The sequence below is a fragment of the Mirounga angustirostris genome, unplaced genomic scaffold (assembly GCF_029215605.1).
Source record: "Mirounga angustirostris isolate CCGP_5_RB_7025 unplaced genomic scaffold, mMirAng1.0.hap1 SCAF_1, whole genome shotgun sequence".
NCBI lineage: Eukaryota > Metazoa > Chordata > Mammalia > Carnivora > Phocidae > Mirounga > Mirounga angustirostris.
In genome coordinates this window covers 140118435-140138217 of record NW_026991709.1, presented here as the reverse complement: position 1 = coordinate 140138217, position 19783 = coordinate 140118435, and the positions used below count along the sequence as shown (strand labels likewise).

The following is a 19783-nucleotide window of genomic DNA, read 5'->3' as shown; positions in this document are numbered from 1 at the left end:
TTCAGTCTCAACAAACTATAATTATTGGCCTTTATATTTAATTATGTCACTTCAGGTCAGATTTTTGTCCTCATGAATTCATAGGGACTTTTGCATCCTTGAGTGAGCAAATCTTGGATCCTGTGTTCCCAGACAGTTTATATTCTTTTAAAATTTACAGTTTTGTTTCTTTTTCACTTAACAATGATAAATTCGTTCTCCTTCTCCTTCTTCTTTAAGTCAGTCTAGGGAGATGAAAGTTTGATAGCCAGAACCTGAGAACTAAATGTACTTTTATAATAGACTTAGAATTAATACATTGCAGTGGGATGCAAAAATCCCTTTCTATCCTTACCCAGTGAAGCAAATATTACTGGGTGAATTATTTTAATAAAAGAAACTTATTTCTAAACATTTAGCCTTAACTGTGTCCTAAACAACTCAAGATTCTTTTATTAGTAATTTCTAATATTTGTTAGACAAAATTTTCTTTTATGATGTCTCCCAACACCACTTTTAAGATGCAACATCATTATATTGCCAATGAGATACTTTCTCAATAATAGCTTTTCAATTTCTCTAAAAATTCTAATTTCTTCTTAATTTCACATGCCCTTCAACAAATGAATCTCCCTCAGCTCTAGAATTTCTTTCTGCTCATTAGTGCTATATATAAGCTCATTCTTATGAACTCACAGCTGTCACATATTATAAGTTTATCTTCTGTGGCAAGTACTAGCATTTGGCAGGTTAAGTTTATCTGTGGGTCACTAGTGTGATAATGGTGGACACACCAGGAACTGGGGATAAATCTGAAGTGGCAGATGCTGTGGAAACATTGGATCTTGAGATCAGAAAGGTTCAGTGGGATGCAGAGTAGCCAGTCCCGAATCTCTCAGATTAAGAAAAAGTTCCGATGTGCCCACATACACGTGCACCCTCACACATACACACGTGTGCACACATGTGCACACACACACATCTTTAAAAACCAAAGGATAGTTTGAAGTGCAAATGGAAGCAGAGGTGGAAGTAGAAAAATAAAAAGAAATATTTGCCTCAGGAGGTAATGTTGGAGCAAAAATAGTCACAGATCCCACCAGGAATTATGAAGAAAACAGACCCCAGAGTTTAAGATGGCTCTCTGGGACTATCTCCCTGATACAGAAGCTCTGGTCTTTGTCTGCAGAGATGCCTTGGCACTTTTGCTATACCTTAGAAACAGCCCGTGAAATTCAAGAGGGGCACCTGGGTGGCTCAGTTGGTTAAGTGGCCAACTCTTGATTTCAGCTCAGGTCATGATCTTAGGGTTTTGAGATCAGGCCCATGTCGGGCTCCGCACTGCGTATGGAGCCTGCTTCAGATTCTCTCTCTCCCTTTGCCCCTTCTCCCCCCAAAAAAGAACTTTCAGAAAGTGTGAGGGTTGTTGACAGTGGTTGGGTTCTCAGCTCTGTTTGGTAAAATAGACAAATCATTCAGAGTCCAGCACTTTATCCTAAGAATCAGTGGTTTATAACAGAGCCACCACAGGATGAGGTGTGTGTGCCTGAGGGGCAAGTGGTTGGTGATTAGATCTGGGAATTGTCCACATATGGTTTTAATGGAAGCCTTGGGTGTGAAAGAAATTATCCAAGGAGAGACTGAAGAGTGAGAAGAAAAACATCATTTAACACGTGGATGAAAGAAACCACCATTATATGGGAACTGAGAGGACAGAAGGAACTACACTTTCTATTATTGCAACCTGCCTCTGCCCACCCACTCCTGACCTCCTTTATTCTAATCCAAGTTTTCTATTTCCTATAGCATTTATCACCTACTAAAATACTATGTAATGTCATTTACTTTTTAATAGTTATGTTATGCTTTTTATCTTCCCTGACCCCCATTTCTTACTGGAAGGTAAGTTCCATGAAGCAAGTGGCTTTGTTGATATATTCTAAGCGGATAGAACAGTGCCTGGTACTTTGTAACTTTATTGAATAAATGAAAAAAATAATGTCTCGACAAGTTTCCGTTGATAGTGTCAAAAATTTCAGGGAAGTCACCTAAAACAAGTGAGGCAATGAGTAATCCACTGGTGCTCTAAGGAGGAGCCCTATCAATGGCAAGATAGCAATAGATGCTGGACTAGGGTTGGGTTGAATGATGGATGGGGGGTGAGGAAGTGGAGAGGGCAAAGAGGAATTACTCTTTCAAAAGACTTTGCTTGGAAATTAAGAAAAAGGTGGTACTTACAGGAGGACTCGGGGTCAAGGAAGGATTTTACATTATTTGTTTTTGTTTTTTTTAATGGGTGCCACTCACAGGGCAATGGCAGAACATGATCTGTTCCCTGGAAGTGGTGAAGGGATGCTTTCCGTTAGGGGAAGGTCACTTTAGTGGTTGTGGAGAGGGTGGCCTAGAGCAGGAGAGACTAGGCTCAAGGACCCAGATGGGCCACTGCTGTCAGAGAGGATGGGAGTGCTGTTATCCCTGACCGTGCCCTGGGTCTCTTCTCCACTGACTGTCATTGACCACCATTCCTTTCCCTCTGCCCTGCTCTTCTACTTCAACCCCCCTGGAATGCCTTCTGAGATTAGCAGTCTCCTCTTAGTCTCTCCTCTGAAACTTCACCTCCTGGCTTTAGGTGAAAACTAGTTGTTCTCTGAAGGTCCTGTGCTGGGGTTTGGAGATGGGCCTTTGTGAAGTAATTAGGTTAGATGAGATCAGGAAGATGGGGTCCTCATGATGGGATAGGTGCTCTTATAACAAGATCAGTCACCCCCCAGCACAGTCCTCCCTCCACCCCCCAGTCATGTGAGGATACAGCAGGAACGTGGCCATCTGCAAGCCAGGAAGAGAGCCCTTGTGGGGGTACAGAATTGGCTAGTACCTTGATCTTAGACTTCCCAGCTTTCTGAATTGTGAGAAATAAATTCCTGTTTATTCTTGCTTAAGACATTCCATCTGTGGTCTTGTTATGGTACCTCAAACTGACTAATGTACTATTTCATTTATCTTACTGCTCAAATTGTTCCACATTTGGTCACTGGGAGTTCTTTAGGTTATGTTCTGTGTCCCTTTGACATAACCTCATCATTATAAGTTTTTTTTTTTTTTCTTTTGAACACTAACTTGCTGGCAATACAAGATGCTCCAGGCTCATTTAGTATATATGTCCTGCCCCCAGTCCTAGAATCAGGCATTTCTCCAAGGAGTCCTGATTCTTTTTCTTAGAGAATGGTATTAAAAACCAAGATCTGGGGGCACTTGGGTGGCTCAGTTGGTTAAGCGTATGACTCTTGATTTCAGCTCAGGTCATGATCTCAGGGTCGTGAGATGGAGCCCCGTGTTGCAGTCTGCTCTGGGCATGGAGCCTGCTTAAGATTCTCTCTCTCCCTCTCTCTCTGCCCTTCCCTCCTAACACTCATGTGCTCTTTCTCTCTTAAGAAAGAAAGAAAGGGGGCGCCTGGGTGGCTCAGTGGTTAAGCGTCTGCCTTCAGTTCAGATCACGATCCCAGAGTCCTGGGATCGAGCCCCACATTGGGCTCCCTGCTCAGCGGGAGTCCTGCTTCTCCCTCTCCCACTCCCCCTGCTTGTGTTCCCTCTCTCACTGTGTCTCTCTCTGTCAAATAAATAAATAAAATCTTAAAAAAAAAAAAAGAAAGAAAGAAGGAAGAAAGAAAGAAAGAAAGAAAAAGAAAGAAAGAAAGAAAGAAAGAAAGAAAGAAAGAAAGAAAGAAAGAAAGAAAGAAAGAAAGAAAGAAAGAAAGAAAAGATCTGGTGCTAAGAGTGCTCATTGCTACTGGAATATTGTCATTTCTAGGCCTTATCAGCTGGCAGAGCAAGGAGATATAGTGAATACTAACCTGTGTACATACAGGTATCTGTAACTATTTCTACATGCAACCACAGGCATTAATAATAGGCTAAACATGAGTTCAAGGTGTTGTCTCCAACTCTATTTTAATACCCTGTGGTAGAGTACATCTAACCTACTTCTTTCCTTGCTTATCTATAGATTCCCTCTCCAACAGTGAGAAGTCTGGCTTTTGCCATCTGCTAATTCCAGGATACATATATAGCAGGATCAGAATTGTTACTCTTTACCCCTAGAGGAAACAACTTTATTGACTAGCAGATAGTCCTAATGTACAGTACCTTTTGCCTGTCATCTTACTGTTTCCAAAACATGGAATGCTTCACAAATTTGCATGTCATCCTTGTGCATATGTCAGGCTAATCTTTACTCCATCATTCTAATTTTAGTACATGTGCTGACAAAATGAGTCCAATAATCAAAACTCTAACAAACATGATAATATGATGACTGCAGGAAGGAAGAATATACTTACCTACACACAAAACCTTTTAACATCTGTTATCTAATTTCATTTACTTTGGTCTGTTTAAAGGAAAAAAGTGCCCCCTCCAAACTTACATAAATCATCTTATTATTGAATTACTTAAGAGTTATCAAAATATTCATATTTTAAAATGTTTTAAAAGACATCAAGGTCCACTGTTTTTCTTGTTTACCTCACTTCGTAAATAAGAATCCTTGGCAATTAGCAACTTAATTGTTGATATATCAGTGAAGGGCTAGTGGTGGAATTTTAAAATCTAAATGAAAAGTTTATCTTTTTAAAAAAAATTAGATTAAGCATCCTTCCAACCTCATCTTTCTTCTACCTTATTTTCACTATCAATATGTGAATTTATGACTTTGTAAAACAGAGGTCATGTTTAGTGTCCAGCCTCATCTCAAAGGCTGCTGATTATGAGTTATGTTTACTTATTTATTAAAATATTTATAATAAATACACATTGTTCCTTGCCACCCACTTAACTCTTTAATACCCGTGGCTTCACTTAAAATTTTTTTCCAGCTCTGTAGAGGTATATACAACTAAAGAGGTATATATAAAAATTGTATATATTTAAGGTGTACAGTGTGATGTTTCAGTGTACTTACACATTGTGAAATAATTACCACAATCAAGCTAATTAACATATCCATCACCTCACATAGTTACCTCTTTTTTGAAATTTTATTTTATTTAAATTCAATTACATAGTTATCTCTTTGTGTGTGTGATGAGAATACTTGTGATCTACTTCTAGAAAATTTCAAGTATATAATACATTATTATTAACTATAGTCACCATGTTGTACATTAGATCAGCAATAATAAAAATAAATACTTTTTTATTGATGTATAACTGACAATGGATGTAATTTTTACACACCTAATTGTAAATATTTTAATCTATGCCAGAAGAGCCCCTATTTTTGTTTAATATTGCCTAAGTTATGTTTTATTTTATCACTAAAAGATTTTAGATGACTGGATCACATAGGAATAACCATTTTTAAAATACAGATTAATGTTTTTGTTTGGAAAATGAAAACCCATTTTAAATTGTGTGTGTATATACTATTTAACTTCTTTCCTCTAAATGAAACATTGCTAGCTATAAATCTCTGTATTTTTCTAAATGTGGTTGGGCTCACCTTAAGCAGAGAAACTGGAAAAACAACAAATTATTTTTCAAGGGTTTTCTAAATAATAACCACCAAAAAACTTATATGATATTTATAAGTTGTGGCTGAATCAGTGACTTTAGCCATATTTCCAAAAGGCTGGGTTCTTTTGAAGGTGAAAAAACATGAATAGGTTTTCTCATAGAACCTGCATTAGTTTTCTAAGGCTGCCATAACAAAAATGCAAACAGACTGGGTGGCTTAAATTTATTTTCTCACAATTCCAAAGGCTGGAAGTCCAAGATCAAAGTGTTGGCCAGTTTAACTTCCTTTTAGGCCTGTCTCCTTTGGCTTACAGATGCCAGGATTCCACCCTCTTGTTGCATCTTCACATGGTTGTTCTTCTGTATATGCACGCTCATGGTGTCTCTTCCTCTTCTTGTAAGGATACCAGTCATATTGGATTAGGGCCCATCCTAGTGGTATCATCTTAACTTAATCATCTCATACCGATCTTACTTTAAAATATGGTCACATTCTGAAGTAGTGGGATGGGACTTCAACATATGAATTTCGGGGGGGACACAATTCAGACCATAACAGAACATTTTGTTGTGCCTTCTAGAAACCAGACTCTGTGTTCTGTTTGTCATTGCTTTTGATTGTAATTATGAAATTCTTACCTTAGAAAATAGTTGAAGTTTACCCCAGAAGAAAAGTGATAGTTGGCAACCATGTTCTTTGTCTTTAATTTCCCTTTCTTATTCTTTTTCAGAGAAGTAATTCTTGGTCTTTTTTCAGGGGCTCATGCACAACTTTGAAAATCTGATAAGAGCTATTATATAAGCTAACTTTGACAAACTGCTTCAAAACTTAGTGGCTTAAAACAATAAACTTTTTTTTTTTTTAATCAATACACTGTGTGTTGGCCAATTGGGCTGGTCCCAGTGAGGATTGCTGATCAGAGTATTGGCTGGGCTCAGTGTGCATTGTGGTTACCTGGTTTCCAATGGCTTCACTCACAGGTCTTATGGTTGACTGTCTGTGGGTAGTGGTGGTGGAGGTAATTGGGTCATATATTATCATCATCCAGCAGGCAGACCTGGGCTGAGCCACCTGGTGGTGTTTATAGGGTTTTCAAGAGCAGGAAGGAAGAGAAAGCCCTGAAGAGTAAGTACTTTCTAAGTCTCTTCTTGTATCACTTTTGCTGGTATCTTCTCGGCCAAAGCAAGAATATTAAGTCCAGATTCAAGGGGTAGAGAAATAGACTCTTTCCTTTAATGGGAGCTGCAAAGCCACAGTGTAAAGGGGCACACCTGTGGGAAAAAGAGGAGTTTGTGGTCTTCAGTGAGAAGGAGGAGGAGGTGAAATGATGAGAACAATCAACTGAGTAAACTCTGTTCTTAACAAGTGTTTTCCCCCAGGTTGAGTAATTATTTTTTCAGAAGAAATATTCCAAAGAAATACAGATGCTGGCTGTTGAGAGTGAAAGCATACCAGGAACAGGAAATGGAAAAAGGGTCTGAGGGGAAATGGGTAGAACAGTCATAGCATCTGCTTCATGAGCTTTTGGAAATATGAAACAAATCCTCTGAGTTCTCTATAGATTAAAACCTGAGAAATTTGCCTGTGGGGAACCAAAACTTTTTTTTATTTTTCTGTAGAGGACATTATTTCTTGTTAAGGCATTTCTTAATGTGAACAGTTGACCAGGTGACAACAGGAGACACTTTTTATACAGTTAGAAAGAACAGAGCTCTGGAAATTTCATTTCCAATTCCCCCTTGCCATATCATTGAGCTCAATACCAAAAATGAAAGTGCTCAACTGAGAGCCCTAGAAATCATACTTTCCTCTGCAAGCACATAATGTAAATCTGAAACCAGAAATTCTTCATAATCTCGCAAAAATAGCAACTCCTTGATTATTCTTCATAGTCAACATTGATTTATGTCTACTCTGATTGTTCTAATATCAGTTTGTCAGTTTCTTTATACCTTAACCCACCATCACAGTTAACCATTAATCCCTACTCTATTTATGTAGAGGGCTGAGCACAGTCCTAAATACATATCGTAGGACTGAATTGCTAAACTACTTAATTTAGGACATGTGGGTATGAAATGCTTTCAACCCTTTGCTGAGTTTCATTCTACAAATATGATAGAGGAAACTTCTATTACTTCAAAATATCCAGGGGAACTGCACTTGCCTCCACATTAAAAAAAAAAAAAAGTCAAACCCATAAATTCTCATGGCTTAAGTTTATTTAAAAGCTGACAGCCTCCATGTCCATATTGGAAAGGCAAATTCAGAAGACATGAACATGATGGATGTTGTCATTTTCTGCAACATATTTAAATATGGTCTTCTTCCTGCTTTATAGGCTGGAGTTGAGTAGCAGAGGGGAGGGTACTGTATCAGTCAGTTTTTCCCATAATAATGCTGATTAACAAATCACAAAAATTTTGGTGGCATTCAACAATAAGCATTTATTGTCAGACTCACAGGTCTGGGTCTTCTGGGCAAGTTCTCCGTTAGGCTGTAGGCTTATGCATTGTCTGTGTTAGATCTACTCCATGTATCTTCTGCTGGGCCCAGGCTGGTGGGATAGCAGTCACTGGGATATGTTCTTCTCTTGGTAATGGACAGAATCTCTTAGGAGGACAAATGAAAGCCCTCAGTATTTGTTAAGACAAAGGCTCTGGTCTGGTTCACTGACATTTCCGTATTCCATTGGCCAAAGCAACACAAAACAAAACCAGAGGCAGGGGTGGGTAATGAATACTGCCCACCAAGAGGCCATTGTAAGAGTGAGATGCACAAAATCTCCAGAATAGTAAAGAACTGGGGCCAACAATTCCATCTACCACAGAGGGGTAATTGTTTCTGGAAATAAAACTTCCTTGTATACTTAATAGGCAATATTTATATGGTTCATTGATATTTAGTGCTTAAAATGGAATTGTTTGATCATGCTTCTTGATTCATCTGAGTCTGGGAGAACTCAAAGATACTTTTTAATACATTTACTTGAATTAGTGAGAAAGAGTTTCAATTCTTTTTTCGCGTATCTCCAACTATTGCTTGAAAATTGGACTCTTTTTCTGTGCTGATTTCTTCTCCCTTTTTCAGTATCTATTAACACCCTTATTTTAATTCAGCCCTGAGGTACTGAAGAGTGAGCCGTATGGGGAGAAGGCTGATGTCTGGGCAGCCGGCTGCATCCTTTATCAGATGGCAACTCTGAATCCTCCCTTCTATAGCACCAACATGCTCTCCCTGGCTACAAAAGTAAGCAGTGTTGGGAGACAAAAGGGTCTTTGTTGCTAAAAATGCCATTCTTTTTCTTCCTAAATAGAACATTTGTGATTTTTATAAAACCGTCAATTAAAAGCAGGCACATTGTTTTATTGGCCACATGATCCAGCTCATTTTTTCCCCTTTCTTCTAAATATACATCATGTGCTATGGTGCATTCCCCCTATAATTGTCCTCATTTATCATAGAAAATTATACAAATAAACATATCAAATTACTTTTGGTCTTTTATTTTTAATTGTGGTTTGGACTGCCTATAATCGTCACATTATAGTATCCTACACATCATTTATTATGAATCTGAGGCTAACTTTAACTCAGCTTGAAGAATACAATCTGTGCTCAAGAGCTGTTTAATTGATGTTAATTTTTTATTTGTTGGGATGTTTTTGTTTCTGATTAAAATTTGTGCATGGTTATAATGCTCATTGAGTAGCTCTCATGTTGTGGCCAAGTATTGTACATACTAATGGCCTCTTTACGTCCATCATGCTAGTCTGTCTATTTTGCAGATAGTGGAGGCGGTTTATGAACCAGTGCCAGAAGGCATCTACTCTGAGAAAGTGACAGATACCATCAGCAGGTAATTAGTCTCACAATTTCAAACCTATAGAGATTATCAAGAAATACCTCACATCTCTACGAATTTACCAAGTAAATATTCATGAAGTGGAAGGGCTCCCAAATAATCCAAACCTAGAAAAATATTTGTGCATCATCAGTAATGGTGACCATCTGGAAGCCACTGAAGTGTGTCCAAGAGGAAGTGGATATGCACTTGAAATATTATGCAGCCATTAGAATGATTATTCAGAAGGCTTTGTATCAACCTGTAAAACAAAGATGATAAGAAGCTAACAGGATGTAGAGCTGTTTGTAACTATGATAAAAACTGTAAATGTATACATGGATGTTGGAAAAGGCTAGACAAGGACATAGGAAACTGAAAAAGGCCATGTTAGATGATAAAATTGCAAGTACTTTTTCATTTCTATTTCTAAATTGTAATGTTATGTTGTATAATAATTTTTCAAAGAAAGTCAGAAAGAAGTGCTCCAGCCATCAGTATAGTAGGAGTTTAATGAAAGTCATTTCCTGTTGCATTTGCAAAGTTCTGACCTCACAGGATTTGTCCCAGCTGATCTGTCACCCTTCCCTCCCACTTTCCTTCTGCTCCCTCGCTGCCAGCCACAGGGAGCTCCCTGCGAGTCCTGGCATGCGCCTGCCTCTGGCCCTTTGTCTTTGCTCTTCCCTTTTCCTGGACTTCTCTTCCCTCTGGTATGTTAAACATGTTCCCTCTGGAACATGCGTGTGTGTGCAGACCTGTTTCTTTATTGCCTGTCTCGTCCCCACCAGAAGGAAAACTCTACAACAGCAGAGACTTTTCCAGTCTGGTTCATAGCTCTTCAGCACCCAGAGCAGTGCCTGGGACAAGATCAACCCTTAACAAATACTGGTTATCCGAATAAATGACTTGTTTTCTGACTGATCGTTATTTCTATACCAACGTACGTTCCTTAGTTGGCTCAAGATTACTTTCCTGCCCCATCAATCTGAGTCAAATCCTTATTATTTTTATAGAAATCCCAGAGTCACCCCAGATAGAATATCTATCCATTCTCCTGCCCAATTCCCTTTACATTGGTTCTGTATCTATCCTGGCACTTAGCACTACCTCTGATGGAATATAAGGGATGTATTCCCTTCACTTTCACCTCCCAGCCCATCGTTTTGCATTAATAGATACTCCTCACAGTTTGTAGGGTTGTATCCTGAATCTTTCTTTGCTTAGCACAATGGTGTCCTACTGTTCTAAAGGGCCTAGGCCCCGCCGGGGCTGAGTTTCACTAACTGCAGACTCTGAAAAACATTTGACCATTCTTTCTGCATCTCTGTTCCCTCATCCAGTAAAAAGGGGATTGTAATAATATCAACCTCATCAGGCTGGTGTGATAATTATACAAAGTAACTAGAAAAATCACTTAGCATAGAGCTTGGTGAATGGTAACTCTTAAGCAATATTGGCAATTATCATTGTTAATATTATGGGAAATGAGCTGAAACCCCTTTCTGAATAATCTGAATTCTGCATATATTAGATCGTGCCCTGTTGCTAATGAATCCAGACAAATGTATTTAAATTGCTCATCTCCACAATTTAGTCCTGTTCTCTGCTATTTGTTTTCTGGAAAGTGCCTAAAAAATTCAAGAAGTCTCCAGAGATGTCAAGACAAGAATACCAGATTTACTTATTTAATTTCTCCTTCTCATAGGTATTTGAACACCACAAAGAGCAGGGGAGGGGTGGTACAGAGAAAATGTACAGAGACATTGTTCTGATTTTGTGGCACTGGGCAAACAGGATCGTAATTTGCTTCTGACAGGCTCCCTGGCTATTGGTATCCATGTATCTTGGGGCTAACAAGTTAGTGGAGGAGTCAGGTACCAACATTATAGGGAAAAGTTAAGAACGTTAATAGGTTCTAGAATCAGCTGGATTTTAATCCCTATTCTTCCACCTACCTCCTTTTCTCATCTGTGATGTATAGGTAGCAATAGTAACTACTCACGGGCTTGTTCTGAAGATTAAATAAGATAATGCTTCTAGTGCTTTTAGAACAGTACCCAGCACTTAGTGAACCCTCAATAAAATTAGATATTGTTATTAATAATTGTAGTGTTGCTATTTGTGGAATTAATTATACAAAACAAATTATGATAAATTGGATAAAGATTGGAGCAATGAGAGATTCCAGAAGGACTTGGCCTAGTCTAGGGACTTTGGGAAGTTTCTATGAAGAAAGAACATATAATCTGAGACCTGAACAACCACTAATTCTCAAATAGTTAAGTGTGGAGAAAGCATACCATAGACCAGCATAGAGCTTATTAGTTTGAGGAACTAAAAGAAATTGAAGATGTAGCATGTTAAGTCAGGGCGAGAATAGCCAAAGAATGATTAGGGCTGGGGAGGCTGATGGGGGCCAGATTGACTAGGTCTGATAGGCCATGTTGAGGGTTTTGAATATTTATCTCGAGTACTGAGGAGAAAACTAAAGGTTATTTACAAGTGCGATAGAGTGAAAATTTCTTCTGTAGCAAAGATCCTGCTGGCTGTTCTGTGGGGAATAGACAGCAGGGAATGGGGGCGGGAGGGGAAGTAGGTCCAGCAGTCCACCGAGACATGATGGCCACTCTGACTGCAGTGGTGGTGGTGTTGATGGAGAGAAGTGGGGCTGTTTCCATGGTGGCTTGCAAGTGGAGTCAACAAGTTTGGGGGTACAGGAAGGAAAATGGAATGACACTGAAAATATGAAAACAATTGGGTTTATTCTGTGGAAGTTCAGAAAGTGGAGCTAAGACCGTGGAGTGGAGTTCCAAGGAGACCCAGGTCAGCTCACAATTAGAAGTGTGTGTCAGAATTAGAGATACCCAAGTGAGGCAGGCTGCTGAGTGGGTAGTGAATTCCCTGTCACCAAAATGTTTAAGAGGATGAATGATCACTATTAGGGGACTCTGGATTAAATATTTGTAAGGATACTGTTTTTTTAAGATTTTATTTATTTGAGAAAGAGAGTGCAAGAAGAGAGTGATAATGAGCAGGGATTGGGGTGGGGTGTGGCAGCGGCAGAGGGAGAAGCAGACTCCCCACCGAGCAGGGAGCCAACGTGGGGCTCGATTCCAGGGCCCTGGGATCATGACCTGAGCTGTGAGCCAGCCAGGCACCCCTTTAAGGACACTTTTAATTCAAAATAACTAAGATGCCATAATAAGTAAGAACTGACAATTTAATTTTAATTTTATAACTGATTATACATTAAGATGACTGTGCATTCTATAGCAGTTGTGGTTTCACTTAAGGTTATTCAAGATTCATTGTGTGGGTTCACATCACAAAGTTTTATCTTTAGAAAATTAGACATAAAACCAAATTCAGTCATGAATTTTATGCAATTACATATTTAATTTGCTTTGGATTTTTAATCTTTAAAAATTAAGTTCCAAGAGAATAAGGAAGTAAATTCAATTTTCTATTTTCTTAGTTTCCTGTTTTCTTCAGAAAATTGATGCAAGGAATACATAAAGGCAAAACTGGTCTTAATGATCATTTATGACAGCAAATCATCAAGCTCAGAGCTGATCATGAGTAACGTGATAGAGCCTTTGAAATGCAAGACAACTATTGATGGGCAAGTTCACTAGATTCATTAATTTCACACCTAGTGTTTCCAGTTACATGATCTTCTTGCTTCTTCTGCTTTTCCATCTTCTCATTTTCACCTTCTACATCCTGTCTTGGGTAGAGCACATGCAGTTGTGTTTCTCATGTGCAGTATCTTTCCTTTTTCCTATTCGTTCATGTGATGTACAAGCACATTCTGTCACTGGAACTTTTCTTTCCTAGCAGGCTTTTACACTGGGAGAATAACTTAGCAACCCTGAAGAGTTTGGGGCAGAAAATAAATCCATTTTGTTGCTCTGCCCAGTACCAGCATTACTATTTTTACCTTCCAGTACACTGTTCAAAGAATATTGTCTGTTTACTTTCTAAAAAAGAAGAACATTTCCTTTTATGCACAAAATCTTCCAATTGCCTTACATTTCTCTATCTGTGCCTGGTTGCAGAAGCCGTCTGGTGCTTTGTTTCAGAGACAGTCATGATGACTAGCACAGTTAATGCTTTCAGCTAGTTCTAAGGACTGGTGGATCTTTACATTTTTCATCCTACCTTCAACTCTTTGGTTTTCTCTTTTTTAAAATTTTCCCCAAAGTAAATTTGACATGTTCCATTTTGTAAATTTATGGTGTACAGTGTGTCACTTTGATAGATTTATATATTGTAATATGATTGCCAATGAAGCAATATTTATCACTTACATAATTATATTACAGTATCATTGGCTGTATTCATTATTCTGTGCATTAGATCTCTATGGCTTATTTACGACTCATTACAAGTTTGTACCCTTAGACACCATCATTCTTATCCCCCCCACCCCTCATGTCATGATAACCACCATTTGTTTTCTATTTTTTTATAAGTTTGATTTTTCTAGATTCCATATAAGTGTTATCATACAGTACTTGTCTTTCTCTGACTTATCTCGCTTAGCATAATGTGCTCAAGTTCCATCTATGTTGTCAAAAATGGGAATATATCTTGCTTTCTCATGGCTGGATAATATGCCATTGTATATATGTACCACCTCTTTTTTATTCATTCATACAAGGATGGGCATTTAGGTTTCCATATCTTGGCTATTGTGAATAATGCTGCAATAAACATGGGAATGCAGATAACTCGTTGAAATTGTTTTCTTTGCTTTTGGGTGTATTACCAGAAGTGGAATTGCTGGGTCATATGGTAGATCTATTTTTAATTTTTTAAAGGAATCTCCATATTGTTTCTCACAGTGGTTAGACCAATTTACATTCTCACCAACAATGTGTAAGTGTTCCCTTTTCACCAAATCCTCACGATCACCTGTTATCTCTTTTCCTTTTGGTGGTAGCCATCCTAACAGGTGTAAGGTTTTTATTTGCATCTTCTTTTTTTTTAAGATTTTATTTATTTATTTGAGAGAGAGAGAGAGAGAGAGTGGGCTGTAGGGAGAGGGAGAGAGAATCTGAAGCAAACTCCATGCAGAGTGCAGAGACCGACGCAGGGCTTGATCTCATGACCCTGAGATCATGACCTGAGCCAAAAACAAGAGTTGGCTAATTAACCAACAGCCACCTAGGTGCCCCTGTTTGCATCTCCTTGACGATTAGTGATGTTGAGCATCTTTTCATGGCCTATTGGCCATTTTGATGTCCTCTTTGGAAAAATATCTATTTAGTTTGGCCCATTTTTAATCAAATTATTTGTTTGAGTGTTATTTTTTTTTTTAAGATTTTATTTATTTATATGACAGAGAGAAACACAGTGAGAGAGAGAGCACAAGCAGGGGGAGTGGGAGAGGGAGAAGCAGGCTTACCACTGATCGATGCGGGGCTTGATCCCAGGACCCTGAGATCATGACCTGAGCCAAAGGCAGATGCTTAACCACTGAGCCACCCAGGCACCCCTTGTTTGAGTGTTATTAAGTTGTGTTTAGTTCTTTATATATTTTGGTTATTAACCCCTTCTTTGATATGTGGTTTGTAAAAATTTCTCTGCTCTATAAGCTGTTGTTTCATTTCATTAACTGAGTACCAAAAGCTGTGCAGACGCTTTTGAGTTTGATATAGTCCCATTTGTTGTTCTTGCTTTTGTTGTTTGTGCTTTTGGCATCACATTCAAAAAATCATTGCTAAGACCAATATCAGGAAGCTTCTTCCTTTCCTTTCTTCTAAGAGTTTCATGGTATCAGGTCTTACGTTTAATCTCTGATGGATTTTGAGTTAATTTTTGTGGGTGGTGTGAGATAGGGGTCAGTTCCTTTTTCCGCATATATTTCTTTGGTTTTCCCAGCACCGTTTGTTGAAGAGACTGTCTTTCCCCCAGTGGCTGTTCTTGGTTCCATTGTCAAATATTCATTGACTGTATATGCTGGGATTTAGTTTGGGGCTCTCTAGGCTCTTCCATTGGTCTATGGGTCTATTTTTGTGCCAGTACCATAGTGTTTTTATTATGGTTTTGTAGTATAGTTTAAAATCAGGAAGTGTGATACCTCCAGCTTTATTCTTTTTTTCTCAGGATTGCTTTGGCTATTCAGGGCCTTTTGTGGTTCCACACAAATTTTAGGATTGTTTCTTCTGTTTCTGTGGAGAATGCCTTTGGTATTTTTATGGGAATTGCCTTGAATCTGTAGATGGCTTTGGGTGGCATGGCCATTTTAACAATATTTATTCCTCTGAAACATGAACACAAAATGTATTTCCATTTATTTGGGTCTTCTTCAGTTTCTTTCAGCCAAGTCTTATAGTTTTTATTGTAGAGATCTTTCACTTCCTTGGTTAAATTTATTCCCAAGTATTTTATTATTTTTGATGCTATTGCAGTTTGGGTAGTTTTCTTTATTTCTTTTTCTAATGCTTCATCATTAGTATAAAAGAATGTCACTGATTTCTGTTGATTTTGTAACCTGCCACTTTCCTGAAATCATTGATTAATTCCAACAGTCTTTTTTGATTGACTCTTTGGGATTTTTTATATGTAAGATTATATAGAAAAGTAGAGTAAATAGAGAAATTTTTTAATTTCTCTAGAGAGAAATGGGGAAATTTTTACTTCTTTCTTCAAGATTTGGATGCCTTGAGAAATTAAAATGAAATAGAGAAATTTTTACTCTTTCTTCAAGATTTGGATGCCTTTTATTTCTTTGTCTTGCCTAGTTAAGACTTTTCTAATACTATATTAAATAGGAATGATGAGAGTGGGCAACCTTGCCTTGCTTGTGATCTCAGAGGAAACCCTTTCAACTTTTCTCCATTGAGTATAATGTGACTTGTGGGTTTGACTTTTTTATGTTGAGATATGTTCCTTCTATACCCAATCTGTTAAGGGTTTTTATCATAAAAAGATGTTGTATTTTATTAAATGCTTTTTCTGTAGGTATTGAGATGATCATATAGTTTTAATCTCTCATTTTACTGATGTGACAGATTACCCATGTGTTGAATCCTCCTATAGCCCAGGGATAAATCCCACTTGGTCATAGTGCTTAATCCTTTTGACGCGTGCTTGAATTTTGTTTTCTAATATTTTGTTGAGAATTTTTGTGTCTGTATTCATCAGGAATATTTGTCTATGCTTTTCTCTTCTTGTGGTGTCTTTATCTGGTTTTGGTATCAAGGCAATGCTGGATTGTAAAATGAGTTTGGAAGTGTTCCCTTCTCCTCAATATTTTGGAAGAGTTTCAAGAGGATTGGTGTTAATTCTTTAAATGTTTGGTAGAATTCACCAGTGAAGCTGTCTGGCCCTGGAGTTTCCTGTGTTGAGAGTTTTACTGACTCAATCTCTTGAGTCATTATTGGTATGTCCAGATTTTCTATTTTTCCTGATTCAGTCTTGGTAGGTTGTGTATTTCTAGAAATTTATCCGTTTCTTGTCTATATTTTTGTAGTATCAGCTGTAATGTCTTCTTTTTCATTTTTAAATTTGAGTCTTCCCTCTTTTTACTTAGCTTACCTAAAAATTTGTCCATTTTGTTTGTTTTTCAAAACACCAGCTTTTAGTTTCATTGATTCTATTGCTTTTTTGGACTCTACTAAATTTACTTAATTTATTTACACTCTGATTGTTATTTCCTTCTTTCTGCTAATTTTGGGTTTAATTTGTTTCTCTCTTTCTAGTTCCTTGAGGTATAAAGTTAGGTTGTTTATTTGAGATCTTTCTAATTTCTTAATATATGTGTTTACTGCTATGGACTCTTAGAACGACTTTTGCTGCATTCCACAAAATTTGATATGTTACATTTTCATTTTAATTTGTTTCGAGATAAATTTTTATTTCCCTATTGATTTTTTCTTTGACCCATAGGTTATTTAGAAATGTGTTGTTTAGTTTCCACATATTTTAAAATCTACTCACTTTGCTTTTGTTGATTTCTAATTTCATGTCATTATAGTAGAGAAGATAGTTGGCATGATGTCAGTCTTCTTAAATTTGCTGAAATTAGTTTCATGGCTTCTCATGTGGTCTATTCTGGAAAATATTCCATGTGTGCTTGAGAAAAATGTGTATTCTGCTGCTATTGGATAGAATGTTCTATATGTATCTCAGTTCATTTGTTTTAAAGTATGGCTAGTTCCAATGTTTCCTTGTTGATTTTTTGTCTGGATGATCTATCCATTGCTGCTAGTGAGGTGTTGAAGTCCTCTACTATTATTGTATTGTCTTTTTATACTTTAAGATCTGTTAGTATTTGCTTAATGTATTTCGATGCTGAGATGTTGGGAGAATATGTATTTATTACTGTTATATCTTCTTGGTGTATTGACCCCTTTATCATTGTGTAATGACCTTCTTTGTCTCTTGTTACATTTTTGGCTTAAAGTCTACTTTGTCTGATCTAAGTATGGTTATATCTGCTTTTTTTTTTTTTTTTTGGTTACTATTTGCTCAGCATATCATCTTCCACCCCTTCACTTTGAATCTGTTTGTCTTTGGAGGTGAGGTGAGTCTCCTGAAGGCAGCATATAGTTGGGTCTTGTTTTTTAATTTATCTAGCCACTTGGTGCCTTTTGATTGGTGAGTTCACCTATTTACATTTAGAGTGATTATTGATATATGAAGACTTACTACTGCCATTTTGTCTTTTATTTTCTGATTGTTTTATGTCTCTATTGTTTCTTTTTTCTTTGTGTTTCTATTTACCTTTTTAGGTTGGTGGTTTTCTGTGATAATTTGCTCACTTTCCCCCTTATTACTGTTTTGTGTCTTTGCTCTAGATTTTCATTTTGTGGTTACCATGAGGTTTGTATAAAATGTCTCAGAGATAAAACAGTCCATTTTATGCTGATAACTTATCTTCATTTATCTACACATGTTCTGTCATTTTTCTTCTCCCCTTTTTATATTTTTGTGCCTTTTTTATGCTATGTGTTTATTACCAAATTACCAAACCCTGTTAGGTTATGGATGTCTGACTGGTTATGAATTGAAGGAGAGAGACAAAGGGAACAACTCATGCCACCATAATGCTCAACTCTTTGTTTCTTAAAACACAAAATGAGTACAATTGAACATCAGATCCCTCCAATTCTTTCCATCTGGTCTCAGAGCAGAGTGGAGACAAAGTGGGTAGGGTGAGTAGAACAACCTAGATTTCTTCTAGAACATGATTTTATGTTTATTTGATTGGAGATTCATTGAAACATTTGTTCACTCTTAAGAATTTCTCTGAAATATCTAAGCAGGGACATATTTTAGAGTATTGAAGCTAATTTAGAACTTCTGGTAAGAGATGTTCCTGGAAGTCTAAAAGTTTGTGGCCAAATATTTGGGGTATATATTTTGGGACAGGTAGATTCTTAGATGTTAGTCTAAGTTCATTCATTCATTCATTCATTCATCTGCTGAGTACCTACCAGGACCCAGGTTCCATTTTACATGTTGAGGAGATCATGGTGAAGGTGACATATGTCTGTCCTCTCAAGAAGTTTCCAGTTTCTAGTGGTGAAATGGATCATTGCAATACAATATTATAGTAGTTTAAGGACTTAAATGTAATGAGAATATACAAAAAGGAGATGATAAGTCATTTGAGGGTGATCCAAGAAGTCTTCCTAATGGAGACTTGGAAAAAAGTGGTGTTTTTGGCAAGCAGATAGGGATGGGATCTGAAAAAAGGCAGATATCATTGGGAAAAACAAATTCAAGCAGAGGGAATAAAATGAGCAAAGAAATGGGGGCATAAGAGAGCCCTGGGTTACGTGGGAAAGGACAGACAGGAGCATTTGGTGTGTAGCTGGACAAGGGGAAGCATTTGGTGTGAAGCTAGAGGTGAAGTAAGGGCTGGTTCCAGAGGGGGCTTTTATGGAATGCTGGAAAGTTTAGTTTTGTTCTATTGGACCATAAGGGGCTATTGGGGAATTCTTTTTTTTTTTTTTTAAAGATTTTATTTATTTATTTGCGAGAGAAAGAATGAGAGACAGAGAGCGTGAGAGGGAGGAGGGTCAGAGGGCGAAGCAGACTCCCTGCCGAGCAGGGAGCCCGATGCGGGACTCGATCCCGGGACTCCAGGATCATGACCTGAGCTGAAGGCAGTCGCTTAACCGACTGAGCCACCCAGGCGCCCCTATTGGGGAATTCTTAACAGAGAAGTGATATAGTCAGTTTTAGGAATATAATTCTGTGGCAGTTTACAGTATGGTCAGAGGTGGACAAAAGATGAGTGTTATTTAGGAAACTCTTTCAGTAGTCCAAGAAAGCAATGATCAAATAGGCTAATAGTGGTCGATTAGAGAGTAGGGATAAGGATTCAACAAATATTTAGTAGGGAGAAGCCATAGCATTTTGTGTTGGTTAAATATGGGAGGGAATTGAGAAAAAATAAAAGTGTGGATTTTCTTTTCAATGTATTGAGCATT

The 19783-nt window shown here is 37.7% G+C and overlaps 1 protein-coding gene and 1 non-coding gene across 2 annotated transcripts in view; one reads left to right on the top strand and one right to left on the bottom strand.

The window, feature by feature from the left end:
- Window positions 1–19783, top strand: part of NEK10 (NIMA related kinase 10) — a 233142-nt gene that overhangs the window by 135836 nt on the left and 77523 nt on the right. The window contains exons 24-25 of the mRNA XM_045903905.2: window positions 8611–8740; window positions 9280–9350. Coding sequence (XP_045759861.2) covers window positions 8611–8740; window positions 9280–9350 — 201 coding nt within the window. The remainder of the gene's footprint in view (window positions 1–8610; window positions 8741–9279; window positions 9351–19783) is intronic.
- On the bottom strand, window positions 4148–4254 carry LOC123835010 (U6 spliceosomal RNA). The gene has a single exon (XR_006788575.1). It is a non-coding gene; the product is annotated as a U6 spliceosomal RNA (small nuclear RNA).